Source organism: Mastacembelus armatus, chromosome 16 (assembly GCF_900324485.2).
Source record: "Mastacembelus armatus chromosome 16, fMasArm1.2, whole genome shotgun sequence".
In the NCBI taxonomy this organism is placed as follows: Eukaryota; Metazoa; Chordata; class Actinopteri; order Synbranchiformes; family Mastacembelidae; genus Mastacembelus; species Mastacembelus armatus.
In genome coordinates this window covers 21,797,947-21,820,509 of record NC_046648.1, presented here as the reverse complement: position 1 = coordinate 21,820,509, position 22,563 = coordinate 21,797,947, and the positions used below count along the sequence as shown (strand labels likewise).

Genomic DNA, 22,563 nt, shown 5'->3' with positions numbered 1-22,563 from the left:
TAGGAGGGTTTGTATCATGCAGCTTTAAAGAAAAGACAAAGCAGCAGAAGCTAGGATAATTTAAATTTTAGTCCCGGTGTGGGCCAAGCTTCAACTCAGCAGTGTTTTACCATAAATTGGGCTTGCACAGCCCTGACTAAAAGCTTCAGTGTAGAACCAAAAAGAAAAAAAGGTAGACAAAATATATCAATTAAAAATGTTTTTTTCCTGTAACTGAGGAGATTACATTAACAGGCAGAACAAAAAACACAAAAGCATTTACAGGAGAATAGCTGATGCAGGGGAAAGGGTGGTAAACTGTGGTATAGCAAAAATTTAAATTAAACATTTGACATATACATATTATGTACAACCATGAAATTAATTTACCAAGTATGAATAACATTAATAATCATGTCACGATTATTATACATCATAAATGTTGCAATATAGAATATCTAAGGTATAGTTAATTGATGTTTTCTGTAGCTATTTCAGCAGGTTGTGCGCTAATTGCAGGGTTAGTGATTCAATCCTTGGTCCTGCTGTCCACCGTCTCTGGGCAAAGAGCTGAACTCTAACTCAAGATGGTTTGGCCAGCACACTACAGGATAGCACACCGCTCTCAGTGCATGACTGTATGAAGCAAACTGTAAAGTGCTTTGGATAAAAGTACTACATAAGTGCTATCTATTTAATATTATCCCTATTCACCCCGAAGCGGACCTGGGCTTCAGTGATATGATGATATGCCATGGGACAATTTAAACTTGTCCATCACCTGAGATTTTGCCAGGTTATCTACAGTATAGTAACTATTCCTTAAATATTCTATCTCTGGTCATATTAGACAAATGTGAGTAATGTTGCAAATGGATGAGAATGGATTGCTATGTGATAATTTTGATCTGAATTGTGATTTTACATGATATTACATTTTTCTTGCTGTGTATTACTGTAACCCACACCCAGCAAGCAAGGTCAAACTCCCTGAAGCAAAAGGAAGCAGCTGCTGACAGAAGTGCACCTATATTTTTCCAGTAAGTGTTTAGTCTGGAATTGCAAAGTAGGGATTTCATCTATTTCCAAGGTGCATTAAGAAGGGAAAGGGTCTTAAAAGGGTCAAAACTCTACTAATACTTGTGGTAAAGTGTACTCTCACAATAAAGCTGCTCTTCAGACTACAAGTGTAGCCTGAGTTTTAACCCTTTAAGTCTGGACCTTTAACCAGCAACCTCCCTGTAACTTAACTTCTCTCAACTTGAGTGCAACCCCTGCCCACATGTATCAATGTGTATCGTTCTGTTTCTCTTCTTGACGGTAGAAGCCCTTGTTCTGCTTTTCCACCAACTCAGCATAAAGTCCGCCTTTCATCAGCAACTGATTGTGGCTTCCTTCTTCCTTTACCAGGCCATTGTTGAGGACAATTATATGATTTGCCTTCTCTGCGACACTCATCTTAGTGGATATCAACAGTATAGTGCAGTTTTTTTCCTCCAGCAAAGCTTTGAGGATCTGTTGGGTACCAACAGAGTGTTACATGCAAAAAAAATAAAATAAAAAATTATACAAAATGTGCAAAGAATTAAAAGACTCCACAATTTCCTACCTGGTATTCATTCTCTGTGTCCAGATCACTGGTGGCATTGTCCAATATCAGGATTTTAGGATGTCGAATCAAAGCTCTAGCAATGGCAATACGCTGCTTCTGGCCTCCAGACACCTGGCCTCCTTTTTCCCCAGCATCTGTCCAACGGAAGGATAAACTGTTGTGTTTATGTACAGTTATTTCTTGGGAAATCTTAAGTTGCTATTGAATTAATTAAACAAGACTACAAGATCAAAGTGCTGTAGGTTGCAAGAGCACTTATTATACTCAACCGAGCTTTATTTGTAAAGCACATTTCCAGCAACCATGTAATTGACCCCAAAGATCTGTACATATATTATTAAAATCACCTTTCGCTACTGTCAGCAGGGTTTTTGCACAGTTCACAAAGCCAAGATGCATAGTCAAACCTGTGTCGTATCCATTTGACAGCCCCATGATGAAGTCGTGGGCACTAGCCTTCTTGGCAGCGGTGTACATCTCCTCATCCGAGGCATGCTCATAGCCGTACTTGATGTTCTCCCGCACAGAGCGAGCAAACAGCACACAATCCTGGCTCACCACAGCAATCTATACACAAACAGAATGAAGAGCAAACATCAGTGGATTCTTAAATCTCTCAGCTGATTCTAGAAATGGTTCATTGAGGGCAACAGCAGAATAAAGTCAGGCAGAAATGAAATGTCCTCCCTGTGGCCATTGTGTAAAAATATAAAAGAAATGTTAGCTAAATGGAATCATTCCTAAAAGGCAGAAAACTTTCAATGAACCCTGATTCACCTTCTCCTGCTGTATATCATCATCATTGTATACCTGAGGGCTACTTTAATTTCCATTTTGTGTTCTCAGCTGCAGAATTCACTTACATATTTGCCATTTTGAATATGAATCAGATTTTGAGGTATAATGACTTAATAGGTTGTGTTTTTGTCTTTTCCATCAAGTCCAAATAAAAACTAGTCCAGTTACAAAAAGCATGAAGAATAAGCTGTCTTCTATGATAATAAATGTAACTCTCCTTAAAATAAATGACAAATGATCAGGTATTAACACGATCAGCTGAGGTCAAGGAGTGTCCTGCTTGCTTTGGGACAACACATTAACAGCTTATGTGGACCTTTTCTGTGACTTTGAGGGTTATAGCAATGTTTCCTGGTTTGTTATTGTCACCAACTGTCATTTAGCAGAACAGCATGAAACATGTCAGGGATGTGTACTGTGTTACTGCACTCTCATTCATTACTCCACGTCAAATTAGTTGTCAAGGTCCTGTAAATGCTTAAAAGCATAATGGTAAACAATGCTTTTTGACCACCCACATTTTCATGCAGGTACTGGTCTTGGTAGCTTTTCAGTGGTTTCCCATCCAGCAGGATCTCCCCTTCTTGGGGCTGGTAAAACCTCTCCAGCAACTTGACACAGGTGGACTTCCCTGATCTGTTAAGCCCCACAAGGGCAGTAATTTGGCCTGGCTTCATTTCCAGAGACACATCCTGGTGGAAGATAGAAAGATGTTACATTGATAGCGAATCATATGTGTTTAATAAATTATATAAATAAATATTATATATATAATAAATTATGTAATAAATAAAACATACACACCCTAAGCACAAGATGGTTTTCTTCTGTGTTGTCAGAATAGGAAAACTTCACATCTTTGAATTCAATGTGGCCCTTGAGGTTACTGGGGGCCAAAGTGCCATTTGGAGGCATTTTTGGTTTCCGATCCAAATACTCAAAGAGCTTCTCTGATGCACCAACTGCCTTTTTCACCTCTGGATAGCAACGCATCACAGCCTGAAAGAACAGCAGTAGTGAAGGTTAAGCAAAATTTGGCACTTGCTGATATGACTGTGGGAGAGTTTGATTAAATCAGCTGCTCCTCAGCATGTAGCTCACCTCGACAGCAGAGGCAAACTGTAACTCATAAAGGACAAAAGACACAAGGTCTCCGCTGCTAACAGTCCCCCTGGTCACAAGAGTCCCTCCATAGTACAGAATACACACCTTCAGTGCCAATGTGGTCATCTGGAGGAACAAAAATATTGGTTAAAAACAAAGGAACTCCATTACATAACCCAAAATTATTCCACCTGATTTCATGTAGACCAGCAGCATTTCAGAAACAAAAAGCCAGAGGACTGCACACAATGTATGGTGCAGGTGTGTGACCTAAAGCAGGATAACTTGTTTACTTCTTTGTTTTTTGTCAAGGATCTTAGCAAATTCCAGGTCTCATAATGTGCTGGAGGAAAAATGTAAGCAGAGGTATGTGCGTTGAGTATTTAGTTGTCTGTATAAATTTCAAGTACATGTTTAAAACCTAAACATCTTTAGGTTTTAAGGTTTCCTGTCACAACCTCCAGGTGACATTGCAGACAGTACATGCATATTTTGATACAGTAGATTTACTACCATCACCTCATACTCACGGACAATTGCAAACAATTGATAACACTGGCTCATAATTCAACTCACGCTGTTGGCCCAGGTAGAGGCTGCATATGCTGCTGCTTCCTTTTTGTTAAGGGCATAAGTGTCATCCAGCCGTTGTCTGTACCTCTCTGTCTCACCATCCTCATTAGCAAAACTCCTCACTGTCTTCATGCAAGAGAAAGTCTCTGTGGCCACCTGGTTCGCCTTAGCCAGTGACTCCTGAACCTTTACAGCAATAGTCTGAAATAGATAATAAAAAAAAAAAAGAAAGCTATTTGTTATTAACTTTTATTCAGTATCAGGTCAGGATTAAAGGTGGATTTCTTGAATGAAATTAAGTTTTACCTGGTGGAAGTGTCCAGTGAGCTCAGGTATGACCCAGATAATGGGCAACCCCATGCAAGTGAGCAGGGTCATTTTCCAGGACTGGCTCACCATGAAGTACAAGAGAAAGCCAAAACGTGCCGTGTACCACATCAAAAGGCTTAACTTCTCACTCAGAGCTTCACTCATATCATTTGTGTCTGTGGTGACGCGGGATACCAGTTCACCTGAAACAAGTCCTGTGCATTAGCCTTCTCAAAGGAAGTGTGTGGTCAACATGATGTTAAAATCCAGTACATTTGTGTGTAATAAACCTTTTATTTTATACAAATTCTGTCAAATAGTTTATGTCCTGGATGGCTTTGATAAAACAGGTGCAAAGAAAAGTGAGTTTAGGATTTATTTTGACAACTTATTGTACACAGTAGTATGTAATTTGAAGATAACTTTGTGTTGGGTCAGCATTAAAGCTTCAATGTGTGATATTTAGAGTGATCTAAAGCGGGTCTCCTTTCACAGAGGCAGCCATGTTGTGCTGTCATATTTCTACAGTAGCCCAGAATGGACAAACCAAAAACTGGACAGGGAATCACATTAATGTTTTAAATGTGACAGCCAACCTTACCCTCCCTTGTGCCTGGAAATGGGGTGTTGGGGTGTGAGGACTGGTCGGAAGATTGCCTTATGAAATCTCACCAATAGATGCCAATAAATCTTTCACATTTTACACATCACACGTTCAAATACAATGTGTAGATAATTTACCTGTTGAAGTATCATCAAAGAAAGCAATCTCCTGTTTCAGCACAGCCTGGAAGACGGCCCCCTGCACTGAGGTGTGTATGCAGCTCATGGTGATGTGGTACATAAGGTCGCATACAAACTCAAGCACAGCACTGGAACATACAACAGAGAATACCTTACAGCATAAAGCAGACATTTCCATTAACAGAAGGATTTATTTTGAAATGGAAGAATGGGGTGATGTTTGGAAACTGAAATTTTCAGTAACAATAGTACAGGAAATCTGAAAAAGGAGCCCAGAACTCAAATACTTATATTTTGGGACGATAACGATTTGACATGCTAATTTTTGAACCCACAAGGCTTAAAAATTCTGGTATTTTAAAAATGACCTACTAAACTACTAAAGAAATGCTTGAAGTGCTTCATAAAAAAGCTTACCTTGCAATGGTCATCAGTGACATGATTGTGATGGCCTCTGTGAACGCATCAGGTGCTTCTTCATTTATGATCCAGTCAGCCACACGACCAGTGTACTGAGGAACAGCCATCTCACCTGAAGTCAGAAGATCACATTATCACAGCACTGATTAATCAAGAAGAAAAACAGTTTCTGTAAAGCTGACCTGAAGAAACATCAGACGAGGAGTGGGGACATGACTGACTGTCCATTTAGAGTCTTACATATCTTTATTTGCCAATTGGTGTCATTTCATTTATGGTAATTTATCATTATCAGTCATGCTGTGTGTTATCAGACTACCTGCCAATTGCTACACTAAACATATAGTAAGTTTAGTTCTTCCAAGTTTAGTACTTCTCTACTTTGACTTAAAAGACAACAGAATTGTTTTCAAGCTTCACTTGAAAAATGGTTCATTCCCAACTTGAAATTGTAACCAAGCTTATACTTGATTCAAATCTAATTTATTTTAAGTACTTTGTGAATACAACTGCTTATAATATTTGAACAAAGCTGCTGTCTCACTTACCATAAGAAGAGAGAACCACAAGAGACAGTACAGCAACAAAGCGCCAGGAATAAGGCTGCATGAATCCCATCAGCCTCTTCAGAGAGGAACTGGTGTTGTCTGCGGGTCTTTCAGAGGGCGTCTTGGTGAACAGAGACGAGATGTATTGACCCCAGGAGCACAAACGATGTGACACATATCGACTCCAGTAGAGCCAGGCCACTACTGTCACAACATAACCCTGCAACACCTGCAAAACAAAGTGCAGGTTTAATACACAAATACAGAAAGCATACATACATTACTCAGATTCAGTTACTGTCAGAAGACTTATTTAAATATTAGGAAAATGAAAAAATGCATTAAAATAACTAAGAGCTTTGGTTTGCATACAGAGTAAACAACATTTCTGAAATGGTGGATCTCTCATACTCTTCTGCCTGTTTAGTTTTGGTTTCATTCTTTCTCCTGTTGCATACTCAGTAACTTCGGAAAATGTTATACATTCTTTTTTGCATACAGCAAATGGAACATATGTGCAACTAATAGTACTAAAGCACTCATTTTTTTAAGTTGAAGTATCTTAGACTAATGTGCTGTGTGTCATGATATTTTCACAACATAAATATTAAACACATTAAACAGGGGGAACTACACTAGCAACACACCACATCAACTTATAAAACTCTTTATCTGCAATGTGTCCATGGCTATATCCATGTTAATTTATCATTTGGCTTCCTGGTTTGGATTTTGGACGTAATAACATGTGAGTGATAAACTTGTTGGCACCTGAAACAGAAATCTAGCAGGTTTTATCACTGACACATAAACCAAAGCATGATCAGGGAGATAGAGTACGTCATGGGCCCTTGTTCGGACTCTGTCACCACCATTAACGTATACACAATAACATAAGAGAATGTAAACATGGTGAGAACTAACCATGTTTTTAAACACGTGTACCTACCCTTTCCCAGGAGTGCCAACTACATAGTTCCTCCATGGTGGACTGCCCCAGCACCCAGAGAAGAGTGGTGTACACTGGGAAGTGGAGACAAAGGACTCCTAAGCTCTGGAGCCCCTCAAAGCTGCTCATCCATGGCAAGCTTCCAGGATATGATAACGTGAGGAGGACAAGGAGGCTTGCCCGAACCAGCGCTCCTCCCCACAGGGTGATGAACGGATGGGACAAGAGTAGAGGTGAGAGGTGGGTCAGATGGATGGAGTGCACCATGCACACATCCAGGCAGATGAAGAGCAGAGGGAAGAAGTAGCTCATTTTCTGCATAATGCACAGGTTCTGAAAATACAGAGGGGTCAGAGGTTGAGTATTTAAAGAAAAGATATTTGTACTTTTATTTTAATTTTCTCCTACTTCTGAGACCTCACTATATTTTACTAGTAGAGACTAGTACACTTTTTACCCCACTACCTTTAATTAACAGCTTTAATTACTTTTCAGAATCAGGTTTGTGAAACAAAACATAGTATAATCATAAAACTTTATTTATCCCTGTTGGCAAATTTGCAAACTATCCTGCATTAATTCAAAGTATATGCATATAAAGTAGTGTAATTTAGCTCCACCTTTACAAGCTGCAACTTTAAATGTAAAATACACAATAATGCATCATAAAATTCAGTCTAATAATATGATATATTCATGTTTAATGTGCATAACGAGCACTTTTACTTTTGGTACTTAAAGTATATTTTGATGCTAATACTTTTGTACTGTTGCTTGAGTAATTACTCTGTGGGGGACTTGCGGAGGGCATACAAACAAAAACACAAATACTCCACATATTTCTCTTCTCTTTCTATAAAAACCATAATTTACACAATTCACTGGCAACGGAGAGAATGTGCTTTCTGTTTGCTGCTGCTTTACTTTCATTTTCACCTGCACTGCTGATTTCTTGGAAACACTTTAACGACAGTAAACCTACACCACAGTGAGCAACCAGCGAAATATTCAAAACTACTACACGGCGTTAAATATCACCATTATGAAGCTACAGTGCATGCTAACTACCAGTAGCTACAGTAAGCTTAGCTAGTTTAGGTTAAGTTAGTTTAGCTAGTATCAACATAGCTTCTTAAAACCGACTTACGTTTCCAAGACAAGGCAGGTTTTCAGTGGAAGACGTTTAATATTCGTCTCAGAGCCTAAAATACTCCTTTATTACCCACAACTAACAAAAACTGGTAGTTTAAGAATGTTACGTCGTCGCTGGCAGCCTGTTCAACCGGAGGATGAACTGCTACTGTACAAGAGCGAAACCGAAACTATTTTTATATTCATCCACAACGGAAAGTCCCTTAATCTCTGCCACAGTGGTGGATTAGCGAGGAGGGAAACACACTTCGCTTTAAAGTAGCACATACATAACATATATCAACTCCTACTTACCTTAAACTAACGTTATTAAAGGAAAAAATGAAAAATGGGTGTTACACGTAATAAAGTACAACGTTATAATGGAGGACCCTCTGTAAACTGTCCAACAGCGACACTATGCGACAAAAAGGTAAAACTGCATTTTTTTTACCACAACAATAATATAATATAATATAATATAATATAATATAATATAATATAATATAATATAATATAATATAATATAATATTGTTGCGTGTGAATTTCGTACTGAGGTTCAATAAAGAGCAACAAATGTAAGTAAATAAATAAATAAAAATTTGCTTTTGTTTCGTCTGTGTGATTTTTCCCTTAAAAATGACAAACATCACCTGCTTCCAGCTTCATAAGTATTAAGGATCTATTGCTCTTTTTTGTTTTACATTGTTATAAATTGAGTACCTTTGGTTTTGGGGCTGCCGTTTGTCCCTATGTGATCTTGGACTTTGTATTTCTTAGCTTTAAACAATAAAGACATTCATTAATATTGAGATCAGTATTAATTACAGCTCAGATGCCAGCTTTGCTTTGGTTGGGTTTCCAGCCTTGTGTTGCACCCTTTTAAGATGTGAGACTGAAATCCCCAACAGAAACTCCCTGATAGCTTCCTTCCTTTGTCCTGCTTTCACGTTTGAAGAATAGGACGAGCACAGCTGTAAATGTTCTTATTATTTTGAGTAGCGATTTCCATATAGGGTTCCCTATGTTCTATCTACTTTTAAAGTGTAATCAGGCTAAGTCTATTGTAATGTGTGTGTACATATATATATATGTATAAATCACATATTTCAGCTTATTAAGTATTATTTGATTACTTCCATTTTATTTTACTGCTAACACTGCTGCAAAACATTTAATTAACAAACATTTTTATCATCATCATCATTATTATTATTATTATTATTATTATGGGGTTTTTTTTCTACCATGGAAGCCAGTGCGCATGCTCAGACATGGCAGCTGCTAGTGAGCGTCTCCTCCGAGCGGACAGTAAAGACACTGATCAGAAATAAAAGCTGAGCTAAAACCTGAGCTGACAGATGTTGGGTTTCACTCTCAGAGCCGTGATGGTCTGAGCAACCGGCAGCGGGGAAACTGGGATCTGTTCTGGATGGAACCGACGGGTCTACGAGACGTTTTCAAATGTATAACATTATGTAAGCAAACACCTAAAATAGGGTTTGTTGTTTGCGCCTGCATGATGGGTTTCTATCAATGAGCTGCATGAAACCGTAGTGAAATGTGCATTATGCCAAATTTCCACATACCTTTGCCACGAATGCCAGGCCCTGCAACGCCTACTCTTACGTAGGCTGCTAAAACATCTGGATTTGGACACATGACTCTGCTGTCAAGTCTTTAAAAAAACACATGAACATTGTTTTTAGATTTGTTAACGGGTCCAAAGTCTGTTTCATTCAGGTTTGGGAGAAGGAAAAAAATAAACTATTTCACTGCATCAGGTCTGGATAAAACTACACACAGATCTGTCAAATCTGAACAAAATTACCAAGGAGAGTATAAATGTTGTTTCAAAGATGGTTTCAGGTTCATGAAACTTTTTATTTGTGAAAACAGAAAAAAATGACCCCACCGTCTTGACCACATCAGAACAGGTCTAGACCAAAAACTACTAATCCACTTAAATTTGTCAAATCTGGACTACATTAACACACTGTCTGGATTCGTGAGTCCTGTACTTCACTTATGAAAGTGTGAAAAATGTCAGTTTCATTTATTATTTCCATTCAAACCATATCAGGTCTAGATGAAAAAACACTTTACTTAGACTAATCAGTCCTGGACCAGATTAACTTGGATGCTGTAAAGACATAATCAAACACAGGTTCAGGTTTGTAAAACCTTTATTTGATTTGTGACAGTTAATTTTTTCACCTTCTACACCACATCAGACCGAGACTGAGCAAAACTTCACCATCATGTTCTGAACTGATGAACTGGTTGAATGCTAATCATTAAAAAAGCATGTTTTGCTTGATGCACAAGGCTCCAACAACATGTTTCTTATGTTTTAGCCATTGCAGCAATGGAGGATATTGGTGTCCTTCCTAAACCCAACAATGACCCCCCTGTTCACAGACCCACAGTCACCGAGACTTTTGGGCTGCACCATATCCCACCAGGTGGGTATGAACTCAGTCACCTTGAGATTGTGATGCTTTTTGAAGACACATCTTAACAACAAGGTTGGATCACCAATTGGGCGAAGCAAAGCAGCCCCCAAAACTGCATCAACTCTGATGGCCCGTCCATCCTCCATCTACTGGTTCTGGTTCTGTAGAGTGACTCTGTCAAAATCTAGTTAGCTTCAGCTTTTTTCTGCATGCCAAGTAATTAACACAAATCAGATAAACTAGCATTAATCTATGAAATAGGTAGTCAGATTTGAGAAACTAGTATGTGGTAATCAACCTAAAGAAAGACGCAAGTGTCAAAACTGTTGTCAAACAATTTTCTGTCAGTGCAGTTATCTGTTCATCAACTAGTACTTTCAGCTTTAGAGCAGTATACTTAACAAGATGTATCTGTGCTGCTCTATCCAGACCAGCTGCACATCATTGATGCAAGCAGGAAATCTGACATGGAAAAAGATGGACCCTCCAAAAAGAGGTCACATTCAATGATAGTAACAGAGCTGCAGTTTCCTCCAGAGAACCCGCCTCCTCTGGCTACTGACACTAGTAAGTAACTGTGTGGTAAAGTCTTGCATGACTTTATAACTGAATTTAATTATAGTGAAATTGAAAAAGTTTTGTTTTATTTTGATGATTCCATCCCCTTAGGCAGTCAGATGGCACTAAACTGAAGTGTGACTTAAATTCAAGAGTAGAAGGCGTAATCTTAATCTGTTACCACCACAGATGATTTATGGAAAAGAGATATTGCTATTATTAGTCCATAGACAGAAGGGATGAGTTTCTTTTAGGCTTTTGTCAAGTGTTTGTCCAGTACAAAGATAAACATTGCTTTGTTACATACTTTTGTTATTGAAAAACTAATAATGTAATTTGTTATGGGGTCTATGTATTTTAGAGTCAGTGCTGTGTGAAAAATTAATTCAGATGTTGTTGTTTTACAGCAATTCTCAACACATCTACTAAAAATGGACACACTCATCTGGATAAGGCAGAGGCTGCCAGAAAAACACCCAAAGCTAGAGTCGCAGAGCCCTCAAAGTGGAAGCAAAACAAGCAGAAACAGCTGAGGATGGAGGGAAAAGCATATGTAAGCAAACGCAGACGAGACGGTGAGATTGTGACAAAGCAGCCAAGAGCAATGGGGCCAGGGTGTACCTCAAAAGCATGCAAAAAGGCATCCAACCGGCTTTGCAATGAAATCAATGAAGAAACCCGGAAGAAAGTATTTGATGAATTCTGGCAGCACATGAACTGGGCACAGAGAAAACAACATGTAGCAGGACACGTTGACCGTGATCCTATAGAAAGATCTCGAGCAGTGCGGTCGCAGTCGAGAAGATCGGTTTCACTCCGTTACCATTTGATGGTGGAAGGCAAAAGGAAGCAAGTGTGTAAAAACATGTTTCTGTCTACTCTGGGGATCGGAGAGTGGTCTGTGCTCAACTGGGCACAGAAAGGCTCAGCAAAAAAGACTGAAGCACACAGAAACAAATTAGACGAGAGGAAAACTGTCCCTCAGGTCCCACATCCTGCTGCCACTACACGCTGTAATACTGTGGAAATTAACCAGGGTGAGTGTCTTCACTCATTGCAGCTACTCCTTAAACTTTGTTGTGGGACAGAAACAACTGATTAACAGATTAATCACAATTTTGATAAAGGATTAATTGTTTTCATGTGTGAGGCACAAATGCCAACAATTTTCTGGTTTTAGTTCTTCACTTGTGATGATTTTCTGCTTTTTATTTTATTTCTGTCACTGTAAATTGAAAGCATTCGTAACTGCTGGTTATGAATGGACACGTGCTGCCATCAGTGTGTGTCTTGCTCAGTTAGGCTTTATTGTTAATGGCATGATGTCTGTTTTTTGCAGAACATGTGAATGCAAATGACAGAGACAAAAACAGGGCACCAGAACCTGAGGGGGGATCCAGAAAGAAATCCAGGGTTGCCAGGCCTCTAACATGGAAACAAAATCGACAGAAGCAACTGCGAATGGAGGGCAAACCGTACATCAGCAAAAGAAAGAAAGATGGCGCAACCATAACTAAAGCCCAGCGGACAATCGGGCCGAGATGCACATCTAGTGCTTGCAAAAGGGCCTCAAACCGCTTCTGTGCTGATTTCAGTGAAGAGACAAGGAACACTCTATTTACAAGTTTCTGGCAGGGCATGAACTGGGTTCAGAGAAAGACCTATGTTGCAGGACTAGTTGATTGCGACCACGTGGAAAGAACCCGAGCTCCATGGACTCAGTCGAGAAGATTAGTCTCAATGCGATATCATCTGATAGTCGATGGTGACAGAAGACAAGTTTGCAAAAAGATGTTTCTCTCCACTTTGGGGATTGGAGAATGGTCAGTGCTTAACTGGGCCCAAAATGCACCCAAAGAACAGAATTCAGTGGAAAACACTAAGAAGAGAATGCAGAGGAGGTCCTGTAAAGCCTCAGAGCATGTAGTTCTGAAGGAGTTCCTAGAGAGGCTACCTAAAGTGCCCTCTTACTGTTGTGGAATATCTAAGCTGTATCTGGAGCCAGTCTTTTCAAGCATGTCTGAGGTGTACAGGCACTACTACAACCACTGCTTAGAGAAGAAGACAACGCCGCTTTCTCGGCAGGTTTTCTGTGCTGTGTTTAAAAAGATGGATTTGGGATTATGTGACCCCAAAAAGGATCAAGGTTGTTCTTTTGGTACAACAGGTAATTTGTTTAATGAGCTTTGGGAGGAATACTGCATGGAAAGAGAAGCTCCAGGGCCACAACCAGAGAAAACAAGTAACCAGTAGAAAAGTGGACTTTACTGCTTTTTAAGATCAGCTGTGAATTATTTAATCATTTTGTTGTTGTAATGGACAAATAAGTTGTTCCTTAAATGTAAGTTCTTATGAGAATCTTTCAAGTCAACCATCATATGAAGGTTAGACAGGTGAACACTCAAAGTGTCTGAAAGCACTTGCAACACTGCAAACTGCTCAAGAAGGTTTTTAAAATTAATTTTCTCTGTGCTTGACAAAGAGCCATTTGGGCCCCAAATGTTCTGATTTCTTTTGTGGATTAAATCAGAACAAATAAATTAGAGGTAATTTACAGATTCATCGTGAAGTTTTTCTTTTTTTTGACTCAGGATCTGGACAAACAACGTGTGTGTGTGTGTGTGTGTGATTTTACATTTGTTCAAAAAGGTCATTCAAATCACGCACATTTTACACACTATGAAATAACAGCTTTTCCAATAGTTCACAGTGGAGTCACAGTAAGAGCTACAACTACACACACATACAGTCATCACCCTCCTATTCTTCTCCACACAGTGGCAGGAAGTCGTCCAGATATCCGCAGGGCCTCTGAAAAAAGAGAGCAAGTGAACAAAGTGGGCTGGGTGGTGGTAGTAGAAGGTGTTGGTGACGGTTGTGGTGCTGGAATTGGGCGACTTCAGTCACCGAGTTTAACAATTCATTGTGAGCAATCGGGCTGTAGCTACAACACAGAGCTACAGATTTCTAACAGGTCGGAACGCTGTGAGTCACAGCTGAGCTTCTGCAGATCAGAAGCAGGTCGACCAAACAGCTGGACGGGACCGATCCATCTGAGCAGAGAGAAGAAAGAGCTGCAGCTGGTGACCTGACCGGCCTGAGCATGTTGGCTCTGAGGACGTTTGTTCTGCTGGGGCTGAGCTGGACATGTGTAGGTGAGCTGACCACTCTACTTTCAACACACCGATCTTTCCTTTGAACATACATGAAACATGCCACCTGTTCAGTGTTTGTTAAATTACACCCAGTGTCTTTATTAAAAAAGTGGAATTTTATGACCACTACATTTTAATAACTGTTCCTATAAAGAATTCATATGGACTTAAGGTAGCTTAAGCACATGTGATTTAGACAATGACTTGTCTAGACTGAAGCCTTGAATTTGTTTAATAATTTTGCCCTAAATAATAAGTTTTAGGGCCAGTAACAGCTGTTCTCCAGATGTATTTCAAAATAAAAAATTGGAATAGACATAGTTGTTTTTGTCATAGCACATATTTTTGTTAACGTTCAGTTAAAGACAAAGTGAAAAGTTGTTTTTTGACAATTTATGTTAGTTAACTAAGTTATCCTATTGAGATTATTTCAAAGTTTAGTTTCTTTATATTTCTTTTTAAAATGACTTATAACTTTTTAGTCCTTCTGTACCAGGAGGCTCCCTCTTTTAATCAACTGAACCAAAAGTGTAAAACTCTTAATATGTCTAATTTCAGCCCTATTGTCCATTTTTTCTTCTATAACTTTATGGTCACGCACACACCTGCCAAGCCCATTGTCCAACACCATGACATTCCTCATTGCCACAGTGATGACCTTCGACCTTTAGCAAGTCCCGGCCCACTCCATTTCCTGTTTCTATTCGCTTCTCCTGGAAACTTCCTGTTTATGTCGGCCCGGTTTCCTGCTCCCTTTAACGGTCTCTATCAGGACCCACCTTTCATGGCTTGACCTGCATTGTTATGAATAGCTGCTAATGCTCTGAAACAATGAGTGGTTTAAATATGTGGGTGAGCTGGTCCTGCAATAAAACACTTGGTCACTTTAACTACTGTGTCTGTAAGGTTCAGGGAGCATGAAACAGAACCACAAGTCACACTGAGATCATGGCAGTTTTCCTTATCTGTGACATGTGCATGTACATGTGAATGTGGAAGTGCTGAAAAGACTCCACGCTAACACAATGTACCTGCAGCTCAAGACATGACAAGACATTCTTACGACATGCAGTACAGCATGTAACCTTACAAACACATCATTATTACATTTTACCCACAACAGCTGTTTGAAAAAACACCAGCCTGTGTTTGTCCCCACAGCTGCATCTGGAGATCCATGGGGTCAGTGCCCAGTCATCAGAAAGTGCAAGAACAAGTTTGGAGACGGGTCATGTGACAAAGACTGTATGGAGCCCACATGTCTTCGAGATGGTTTTGACTGTGTGAAAGACAGAGGCCACTGCAAGTAAAGCACCTTTGTTCTCTACACAGGACTATAAACATAACAGCCAAAACATTTCTACTTAATCGTCAAAGTTGCACTTTATGTTATTTGTGCCAGTTATTGTGCTCTTGTTATGTGCTGGTTTATGCATTGAGTCTCGTGTTTTGTATGAATACTGGTATGTTTGTTTTTAAATCACTTCAGGCTTAAAGGATGGTTTTATATGCAGGAGACACTGGATAAAGTGACTCCAATAACATTCAACTGTAATGATTATTACCATTCATAAAAATAATTCAGTGTAATCAGTACACATGTAGAGGACAAGTTTCTCTGGTACCAATGTGCAGGAAAGAGAAGACATGTATGTAAAGATGCTACACACCATATTAAAATCTGAATTCTCATAGTTGATTTGAGGCTGTTCATAAAAGGAGTGCACCTGTACTGACATCAAGTCCACATTTCATATTCATTACTGAAATAATGCTAATAAGCATAGAATCAGTCAAAAGTCTTTCGTCAGATAATTCTCTCTTTTCATTTCTTTCCATTGCGGCTCTCAGTCCAGGCCACATCCAGTACTGCCGTGACCACTATGCCAACTCCCACTGCGAGCAAGGATGTGACAATGCCCCCTGTGGTTGGGACGGCAGCGACTGCTTCTCACACCAGAGCCCGCAGTGGGCTGAGGGCACCCTGGTGCTTCACGCTAACATCCCACAACATCGTGGCACCTTTGCCAACAGCTCCCTGCTCTGGGCGCTCAGCATCCTCCTCCAGTCGCCACTCAAACTGAGAGGCTGCGTCCCCCTCGCCACCAACAGGAACTTGTTTGACTTTGACCCGCAGCAGCTTGCCGACCTGCTGGCCAAGGGAACTCCCGCTGACTCAAATGGGTGGGTGCTGACATCATGATTAGGAGTGTCAAAGACAGTGAGATTACTTTATTTAACCTTTATCTGGGTAAGACACATTTCAGTCACATTTTCTTGATACAGCTTTTAACAAGGTGCTGAAGAAAGTCATTCATCAGACTACACTTCTGCTGTGCTCCCTGAGGAGTCCTTGTAGCATTAGAAAATCTCAAGTTAGTTTTATTTCCATTCAACACTAGTTCAAATGAAAACTGTCATCAGGGAGGTTACAGTTACTCCAAAATCGTATCATCTGCATAACAATTATCAATTTTAGTCATACCTTCTCTTTCCTGATGTTTTATTCTCTATTAGTTCCCTCCTTTTCCTCCAAGTGGACAACAGGCCATGCTCCCGTTTGCCCTCTACCTGTTTCCCCTATGCCACAGAGGCCGCCAGTTTCCTACGTGCTGTAATGCTGCTGAAGCCCACCTCGTTTCCCACCCTCCCAGAGCTGAAGGCCGTCATTAATATCAGAGGTGTCCGAGAGGAAATAGGAAGCAGAGAGAAGGAAATGGTGAAAAAGGAAGTCAAAGGTAAGCTGACATGTCCTGTCCCCCACACAGACACACATCCAGCTTTGAATTTCATCCAGACAAAACAGTATAAAACACCTTTCTGTTTCCAGTGTGTAGTTGTTAGTCACTGCTGCAGGTTTTTGTTCTATTCACATATTTCATCTCCTATATATACGGAGGCACATGCACACCGAAATAACAAGTTTGGATTTCTTGTCAAAAATGACTCTTTTTTATTTATTATACATCTGTAAAGTTAAATTATATCATCAGGTTTAACAGAAAGAAGCAAAGAAGAAACAGAAATACGTGAGAATTCATTTTGAAGAAGGTTTAGAATATACTAAAACGAGGTGGGGAATATGAACTTTAAGCAAATAAATGACACGAATTTAATCCATATAACGTAGTCTGAACAAAAGTCATTAAATCCTAGTAATATTGATTTTATCTTTCTCATTCTTCCAAAGAGCCGGCCCCCGTGTGGCTTTGGGCTGTGGTTGCCATCGCAGTTGGCATGCTGCTGCTGCTGCCCCTGGTGGTGTTCCTGGTGGTGAGGAGGGTGAGGCAGCAGCAAGCGGAGAGGGAAAACGATAACAGGGTGAGACATTGCTCTACAGTCACTGAGAAAGATGGCAAAACCAAGGCCTGGACACCGCACACAGCCCATCATGAACAACGAGTCAGATCCAGCAGGGAGAAAGAGAAGATCAGCTTGAGGAAAAAGAAGAAAGCAAAGGATGCAGAGAAAAAGAGAAGGAGGGAACCTCTGGGTGAGGATGCTATTCGAATGAGGTGAGAGCACCTTTTGTCTCCTGGGGAATGTATTTGTCTTTAGACCTCATCATGTAAAGGAATTTCAAAGATTGAAAGCCACGTTTTCCTGTCAGTCTGATGGATTTTGCTGTGATATTCTGTCCTGGAAGACATTTCAACCAGTGAAATAAATAATAAATAAATAACATCACTAATGGATACTCATATCATGCAATGACATCGGTCTTTGGTTAATTGCAGCCGGGGACTTTTGTTACATATCATTACTATCTGTTTCTCCATTTGTTTCCTGTCTCTATATACAATGGTAAAATTCTTTTAGAGGAAAATGCACTTTCTGGCCCCCTGATCATAGTTCACCCAGGGTCATAATCACTTTCTACATAAACAAACACTTATGTTTGCAGAGCACTTTGGTGACTCACAAGTCAAAGAAAAATGAAAGGAAAAAACAGTCAGACCACAAAAGCACCACAGCAGTTACTACATATGCCACATAAAAATTGTGCTTTTGTTTTTAGGCCTCTCAAAAGGGACCAGGAAATAGGAAGTGACACAGACTTTACCCAGAGTTCAATGGAAGACATCAACGTGAGATGCTCCAGGCGACAGGACGATGCCTCCATCTGTGACCACAGGACCCCAGAACAGAAACAGTACCGAGCTGGAACCTCACAGCCCCGCAGACCTGTACAATGTAATGTTGATCAGTCATTCATTTACTCACCGTTTCCTTATTCTCAAACTCTCATTGCTCTGATGATGTGGAACATACGTCCAATGTTACTACTCCAAGCTTATCTCAAATCCTTAAACACCACCATTAAATTCAGTATGCAAGGTTTAAACAACAGGTGACCAACGATGGTAAAATATACTTTATATAACATTTAAACGAATTGCACTGTGAGCTGTTGTAGAAAATATACTGGACTCAGCAGTTTAAGAGTGTATCTAAACTATACACATCCCTGCATATACAATATTTGTGCTTGTACATGTGTAAAACATTATTTGTCCCCTCAGCTTCACCTAGAGGATGGGAGAGAAACAACATGCCTCCTCCTCTGCTCAGTCCTCCTCAGCAGGTCTGCTGTGCCTTTTTGTTTTGGACATTGTTCACTGTGTTTATGTAAATTAGGATGATGTTCAATTAATTCATTATAAACTAGATTCATTTAGTTGAATGAGTTTTAATTTTTAAACAAAACTATAAAGCTTATTTATTTATGTACAGTACAGTAGACGCTGCATGTATTACTGGAGATTTCTATTTATTATGGCTTGGTTGACTTTGCAGTCAGCAGAATGGTGTGGCCCAGATGGGTCTGTGGTTCTGATCCGTGCAGTGCGCAGTGGGCTGGACAGAGTGGTCCTGGAGCTGCTGCGAGCAGGAGTACCAGTCAACAACACCGACCATACTGGTAATACATACCTGTCACGGTTGCTAATATCAGTTTGGCACCTGAAAGTCTGGCCCAAACCTCAATATTTGCAATTAATTCTGTTTGTACCTGCTTGAAGTAACAGCAGTTATAAATGTCAGAAACTGTGGGTAATTAAATTTAAATGACAGTTCATGACTCATTAAACCAGAGGTCCAGGGTTTACCAAAGTCAGTAGGTTTAAGGTCCAGGGTTTACCAAAGTCAGTAGGTTTAAGGTCCAGGGTTTACCAAAGTCAGTAGGTTTAAGCTTCTGGGGACCATGAATGTCTTTTATGTTAGTTCATGCAATAGCTGTTCAGATATTTCACTCAAGACCAACAGCTAGAATCCCTTCGCTACCATGACTAATGTAAATAAAAATCTTTTGATTTACCTGTTCTGTGCTATATTTGACCGCCATGCATGACATGAATGGGTTAACGCTCACTGTAGTGAAAAATAACATGTCCAGCTCACAAGCAAGCCATTATTTCCTGACACCTGTACACTGAGGGGTTGAGTAACTGGTGTAACTTACCCCATCTCTCTTACATCTTCTTTTTGTGTCCCTTCTCTCCTGCCCTGTCCTTTTCTCTTCATGGCTTCCACCTCTTCCACATTCTCCTACTTTAGCTCCCCTGCTGTCTTCCTCTGATTCAGAACAAAGTTAATGGCCTTAGTGCTCCAGCTCTGGTCAATGGCCACATTAACTTTGTTGTTGCTCCTTCTCCTTTTTGCTTTTGGTGTATCTTGTGTTTTCTTTCTATCCCGTGTCTTTCCCACTTCGGCTGAAAGAAATACCTTCACATCCCTTCCCTTCTTACTCCCCGTCTTGTCACCACCTGGGCTCGACTCTGTTGTGTAATGGTTGTCCATTGGCTGACTTACTCCTTCCCTTCTTCCCCCTCACCTCCCCTCCACTCACACTGTGTCTGTCAGGGAGATCAGCCCTGCACTGGGCATGCTCAGTAAACCACCTCTCCCTAGCAAGGACCCTAGTTCGCTATGGGGCTGCTGTGGACCTGCAAGACAACAAAGTAAGCTTTGAATGTTTCTTTGTGCTAGTCATATTCAGTTAAGACTATTAATCATATTAGACAGACAAAAGATCTTTTAAATATTCCAGTATCTTATTATACTTATTTTCTCCATTAGGGTGAAACAGCACTTTTCCTCTCTGCCCTCCATGGCTGCTATGACACCGCCAGGCTTCTCCTCCTTCACGGTGCAAATCTTGATCTGCCTGACCGGAGAGGACGTCGACCAATCGACGTGGCCAGAGAGGGCATGCGTCACCAGGTCTTGGAGCTCCTATTGGCTCACCAAATTCAGAGAGGACCTGTTGCCATGGACTCGGCCAATGAGATGCTGTGGGAGGAGCGCGGTCTGATGTACTCGCCATGGGTCGGGTCACAGGGGCTGCCTGGAAGAAGTGCCTCCTTCTCTGGGATTATAGGACATCGAGATATGACCCCACCACCACAGAAGTAAGGTTACATAAATATCATTCATAAACTGGCTACAGAATGTGTCTTTATTAGCTGTCTGATTATGTGCCAGTAATAGAAACAGCACTGTAAATGTGGTGTGGGAAAAAAACACCATTGCTTTCCCCGTTATGTGTTCCAGTCTAATACCAGGGTCACTTTTGTGTTTTGCCAGCGATTGGTCAATGAACCGAGTGCAGTACCCCCCCCCTCAGAACTGGCGCCCACAGCTTAACCAATCAGCAACAGCGCTGGTCCCTCCAAGAATCATGGGCCGCTCCCCTCGGCCAATCAGCACATTACAAGAGGTAACCTCAGAAGACGAGGATCGTGACAGGCATCAGGAAGTCCCCAGAGCTGCGACACCTCACTTTCTGTCACCCCAACCAGCCCCTCGGCAGCGTTCCTTCTCTTGCACCCAGCATGCATTGCAGCGGCGCTCCAGTGCCCACCAGCTAGAGCCCAATTATGTTATTGTGACCGACAGAACAGTCAATGAGCCTATAGAAAGAGTAGTTGTTTCCCCTCCCACAGATTCCGCTGCCCAGTCTGAACCCCAGCCAGTTGTAAACGGTGACAATCCGAGTAGAGCAGAACAAGCGGCTGGGCGTTCGACAAACACGGAGCAGAAATGTAAAGGTGAGAGGTCGAACAACACTAGTGACTCCACACAAACAGCTTTGTAAAGAAGAGGATCAAACAATGACATTTCAGCTGCCTTTCCTTTCAGCCTATATGAACAGCACTAAAGAATGATTTACAGTGCTTCATTAAGCACAGAGCCCTGAGTTACAGTTGGAATTAGGTGGATTTCATTGCTAAGCCCAATGCAATTTAGAAGACTTATAAGTGTTGGAGAGACTCCAACCATAATTTATTGTCATTTGGCACCTTAATATCCAATATGCACCTGTTGGATATTACTTATTTGTTAAATTGCTGTTCCAGTTAGTTCACGAGAATATTTTGAGATGATCTACTTCCCAATTTTCATTTAGCCCTCCTAAATTATTATTATTATTGCTCTTTTGTTAATCTATGGAGGTGGAAACTGTGGACTAGTTTTCTGTTACATGGCACACTCAGATAGAACATGACTGACATCAATGCCCGTCAAACTCTGAGGTTGTATTCTGATTATTACAGAAACATTCAAGGGGAAATTACAAAAATAAAAAATGAGTCCTGCTGCAATAATGTGACCTTGCAAATAATATGGATTTTGGGTTTTATGTTTTAAAGCCATTTATATCATGTACATTATTTACACGTCACTGTATGATGATCAGACAGAAGAACAAAAGAAAGTGCATGTGAACACTGGAATCATTTAAATACAGATACAATGAATATTACTAATCTACCTCATAATATTTCATTTAAAAACTAAAAATAAAGATAAATCAAAAACAATATCCCACTCCAGCTTATAACATCATCACTTTGCTTTCCTGTGACAAATTTCTCACAATGGCCTTTATTTCGGTGCAACAGCATCTTTCTCCACATGTATTGACTGACATTAACCTTCCATTGCAATTTAAGAATGGGCTACTTTCTGAATACACAGTCATATTAAACATCTGGACTACAAATGTGTTTTTGTTTTGTTTAATACACGACACTTCCCACTTTTCTCACGAATTCAGTCTGATTTAAACTGTTGTTTAAAGTTTTTTAAGTCCCTTCTCCAGAAGGGTTTAAATTAAAGCTCTAATTGGTTCGAACAATCAGAAATCTTTTGACATCAAGTGAAAATAACTCATGACAAGCTCATCCTAGACAATCTGCCCCATACCCAGCTGTGATTCACAGC

The 22,563-nt window shown here is 40.3% G+C and overlaps 3 protein-coding genes across 4 annotated transcripts; 2 read left to right on the top strand and 1 right to left on the bottom strand.

Moving 5' to 3' along the window:
* Positions 1–186: 186 nt before the first annotated feature.
* On the bottom strand, positions 187–8,364 carry tap1 (transporter 1, ATP-binding cassette, sub-family B (MDR/TAP)). The gene is made up of 13 exons (XM_026316737.1): positions 8,184–8,364; positions 7,037–7,369; positions 6,088–6,316; positions 5,537–5,651; positions 5,117–5,247; positions 4,373–4,578; positions 4,070–4,267; positions 3,491–3,619; positions 3,194–3,388; positions 2,908–3,081; positions 1,999–2,158; positions 1,589–1,725; positions 187–1,494 (listed from the first exon to the last, which is right to left on the bottom strand). Exons 2-13 carry the CDS (start codon positions 7,355–7,357, stop codon positions 1,267–1,269), a joined length of 2,223 nt encoding a protein of 740 aa, XP_026172522.1. The 5' UTR covers positions 7,358–7,369; positions 8,184–8,364; the 3' UTR covers positions 187–1,266.
* Positions 8,365–11,055: 2,691 nt separating this feature from the next.
* On the top strand, positions 11,056–13,435 carry LOC113136762 (uncharacterized). The gene is made up of 3 exons (XM_026317796.1): positions 11,056–11,191; positions 11,590–12,219; positions 12,522–13,435. Exons 1-3 carry the CDS (start codon positions 11,092–11,094, stop codon positions 13,433–13,435), a joined length of 1,644 nt encoding a protein of 547 aa, XP_026173581.1. The 5' UTR covers positions 11,056–11,091.
* A 575-nt stretch (positions 13,436–14,010) lies between these two features.
* On the top strand, positions 14,011–22,342 carry notchl (notch receptor, like). 2 transcript variants are annotated; one of them, XM_026317825.2, is made up of 11 exons: positions 14,011–14,333; positions 15,499–15,643; positions 16,189–16,521; positions 16,855–17,075; positions 17,528–17,852; positions 18,356–18,531; positions 18,861–18,922; positions 19,135–19,258; positions 20,200–20,297; positions 20,416–20,747; positions 20,923–22,342. In XM_026317825.2, exons 1-11 carry the CDS (start codon positions 14,330–14,332, stop codon positions 21,431–21,433), a joined length of 2,331 nt encoding a protein of 776 aa, XP_026173610.1. In that variant the 5' UTR covers positions 14,011–14,329; the 3' UTR covers positions 21,434–22,342. The 2 variants fall into 2 exon arrangements, with proteins under 2 accessions (XP_026173610.1, XP_026173609.1); XM_026317824.2 differs by having other exon boundaries at positions 14,012–14,337.
* The last annotated feature ends 221 nt before the right edge of the window (positions 22,343–22,563 follow it).

What these genes read in the sequence shown, in the direction of transcription:
- tap1 (XM_026316737.1), bottom strand. Translation starts at nt 7,357, where the DNA reads ATGCAGAAAATGAGCTACTTCTTCCCTCTGCTCTTCATCTGCCTGGAT. An exon ending in AGTTTGCCTCTGCTGTCGAG is followed by an intron (nt 3,389 to 3,490) that starts GTGAGCTACATG and finishes CTGTTCTTTCAG; the next exon opens with GCTGTGATGCGTTGCTATCC. An exon ending in GTCAAATGGATACGACACAG is followed by an intron (nt 1,726 to 1,998) that starts GTTTGACTATGC and finishes TCCGTTGGACAG; the next exon opens with ATGCTGGGGAAAAAGGAGGC.
- LOC113136762 (XM_026317796.1), top strand. Translation starts at nt 11,092, where the DNA reads ATGGAAAAAGATGGACCCTCCAAAAAGAGGTCACATTCAATGATAGTA. An exon ending in TCCTCTGGCTACTGACACTA is followed by an intron (nt 11,192 to 11,589) that starts GTAAGTAACTGT and finishes GTTGTTTTACAG; the next exon opens with CAATTCTCAACACATCTACT. An exon ending in TACTGTGGAAATTAACCAGG is followed by an intron (nt 12,220 to 12,521) that starts GTGAGTGTCTTC and finishes TGTTTTTTGCAG; the next exon opens with AACATGTGAATGCAAATGAC.
- notchl (XM_026317824.2), top strand. Translation starts at nt 14,286, where the DNA reads ATGTTGGCTCTGAGGACGTTTGTTCTGCTGGGGCTGAGCTGGACATGT. An exon ending in GGTGAAAAAGGAAGTCAAAG is followed by an intron (nt 17,076 to 17,527) that starts GTAAGCTGACAT and finishes ATTCTTCCAAAG; the next exon opens with AGCCGGCCCCCGTGTGGCTT. An exon ending in TGCTCAGTCCTCCTCAGCAG is followed by an intron (nt 18,923 to 19,134) that starts GTCTGCTGTGCC and finishes TTGACTTTGCAG; the next exon opens with TCAGCAGAATGGTGTGGCCC.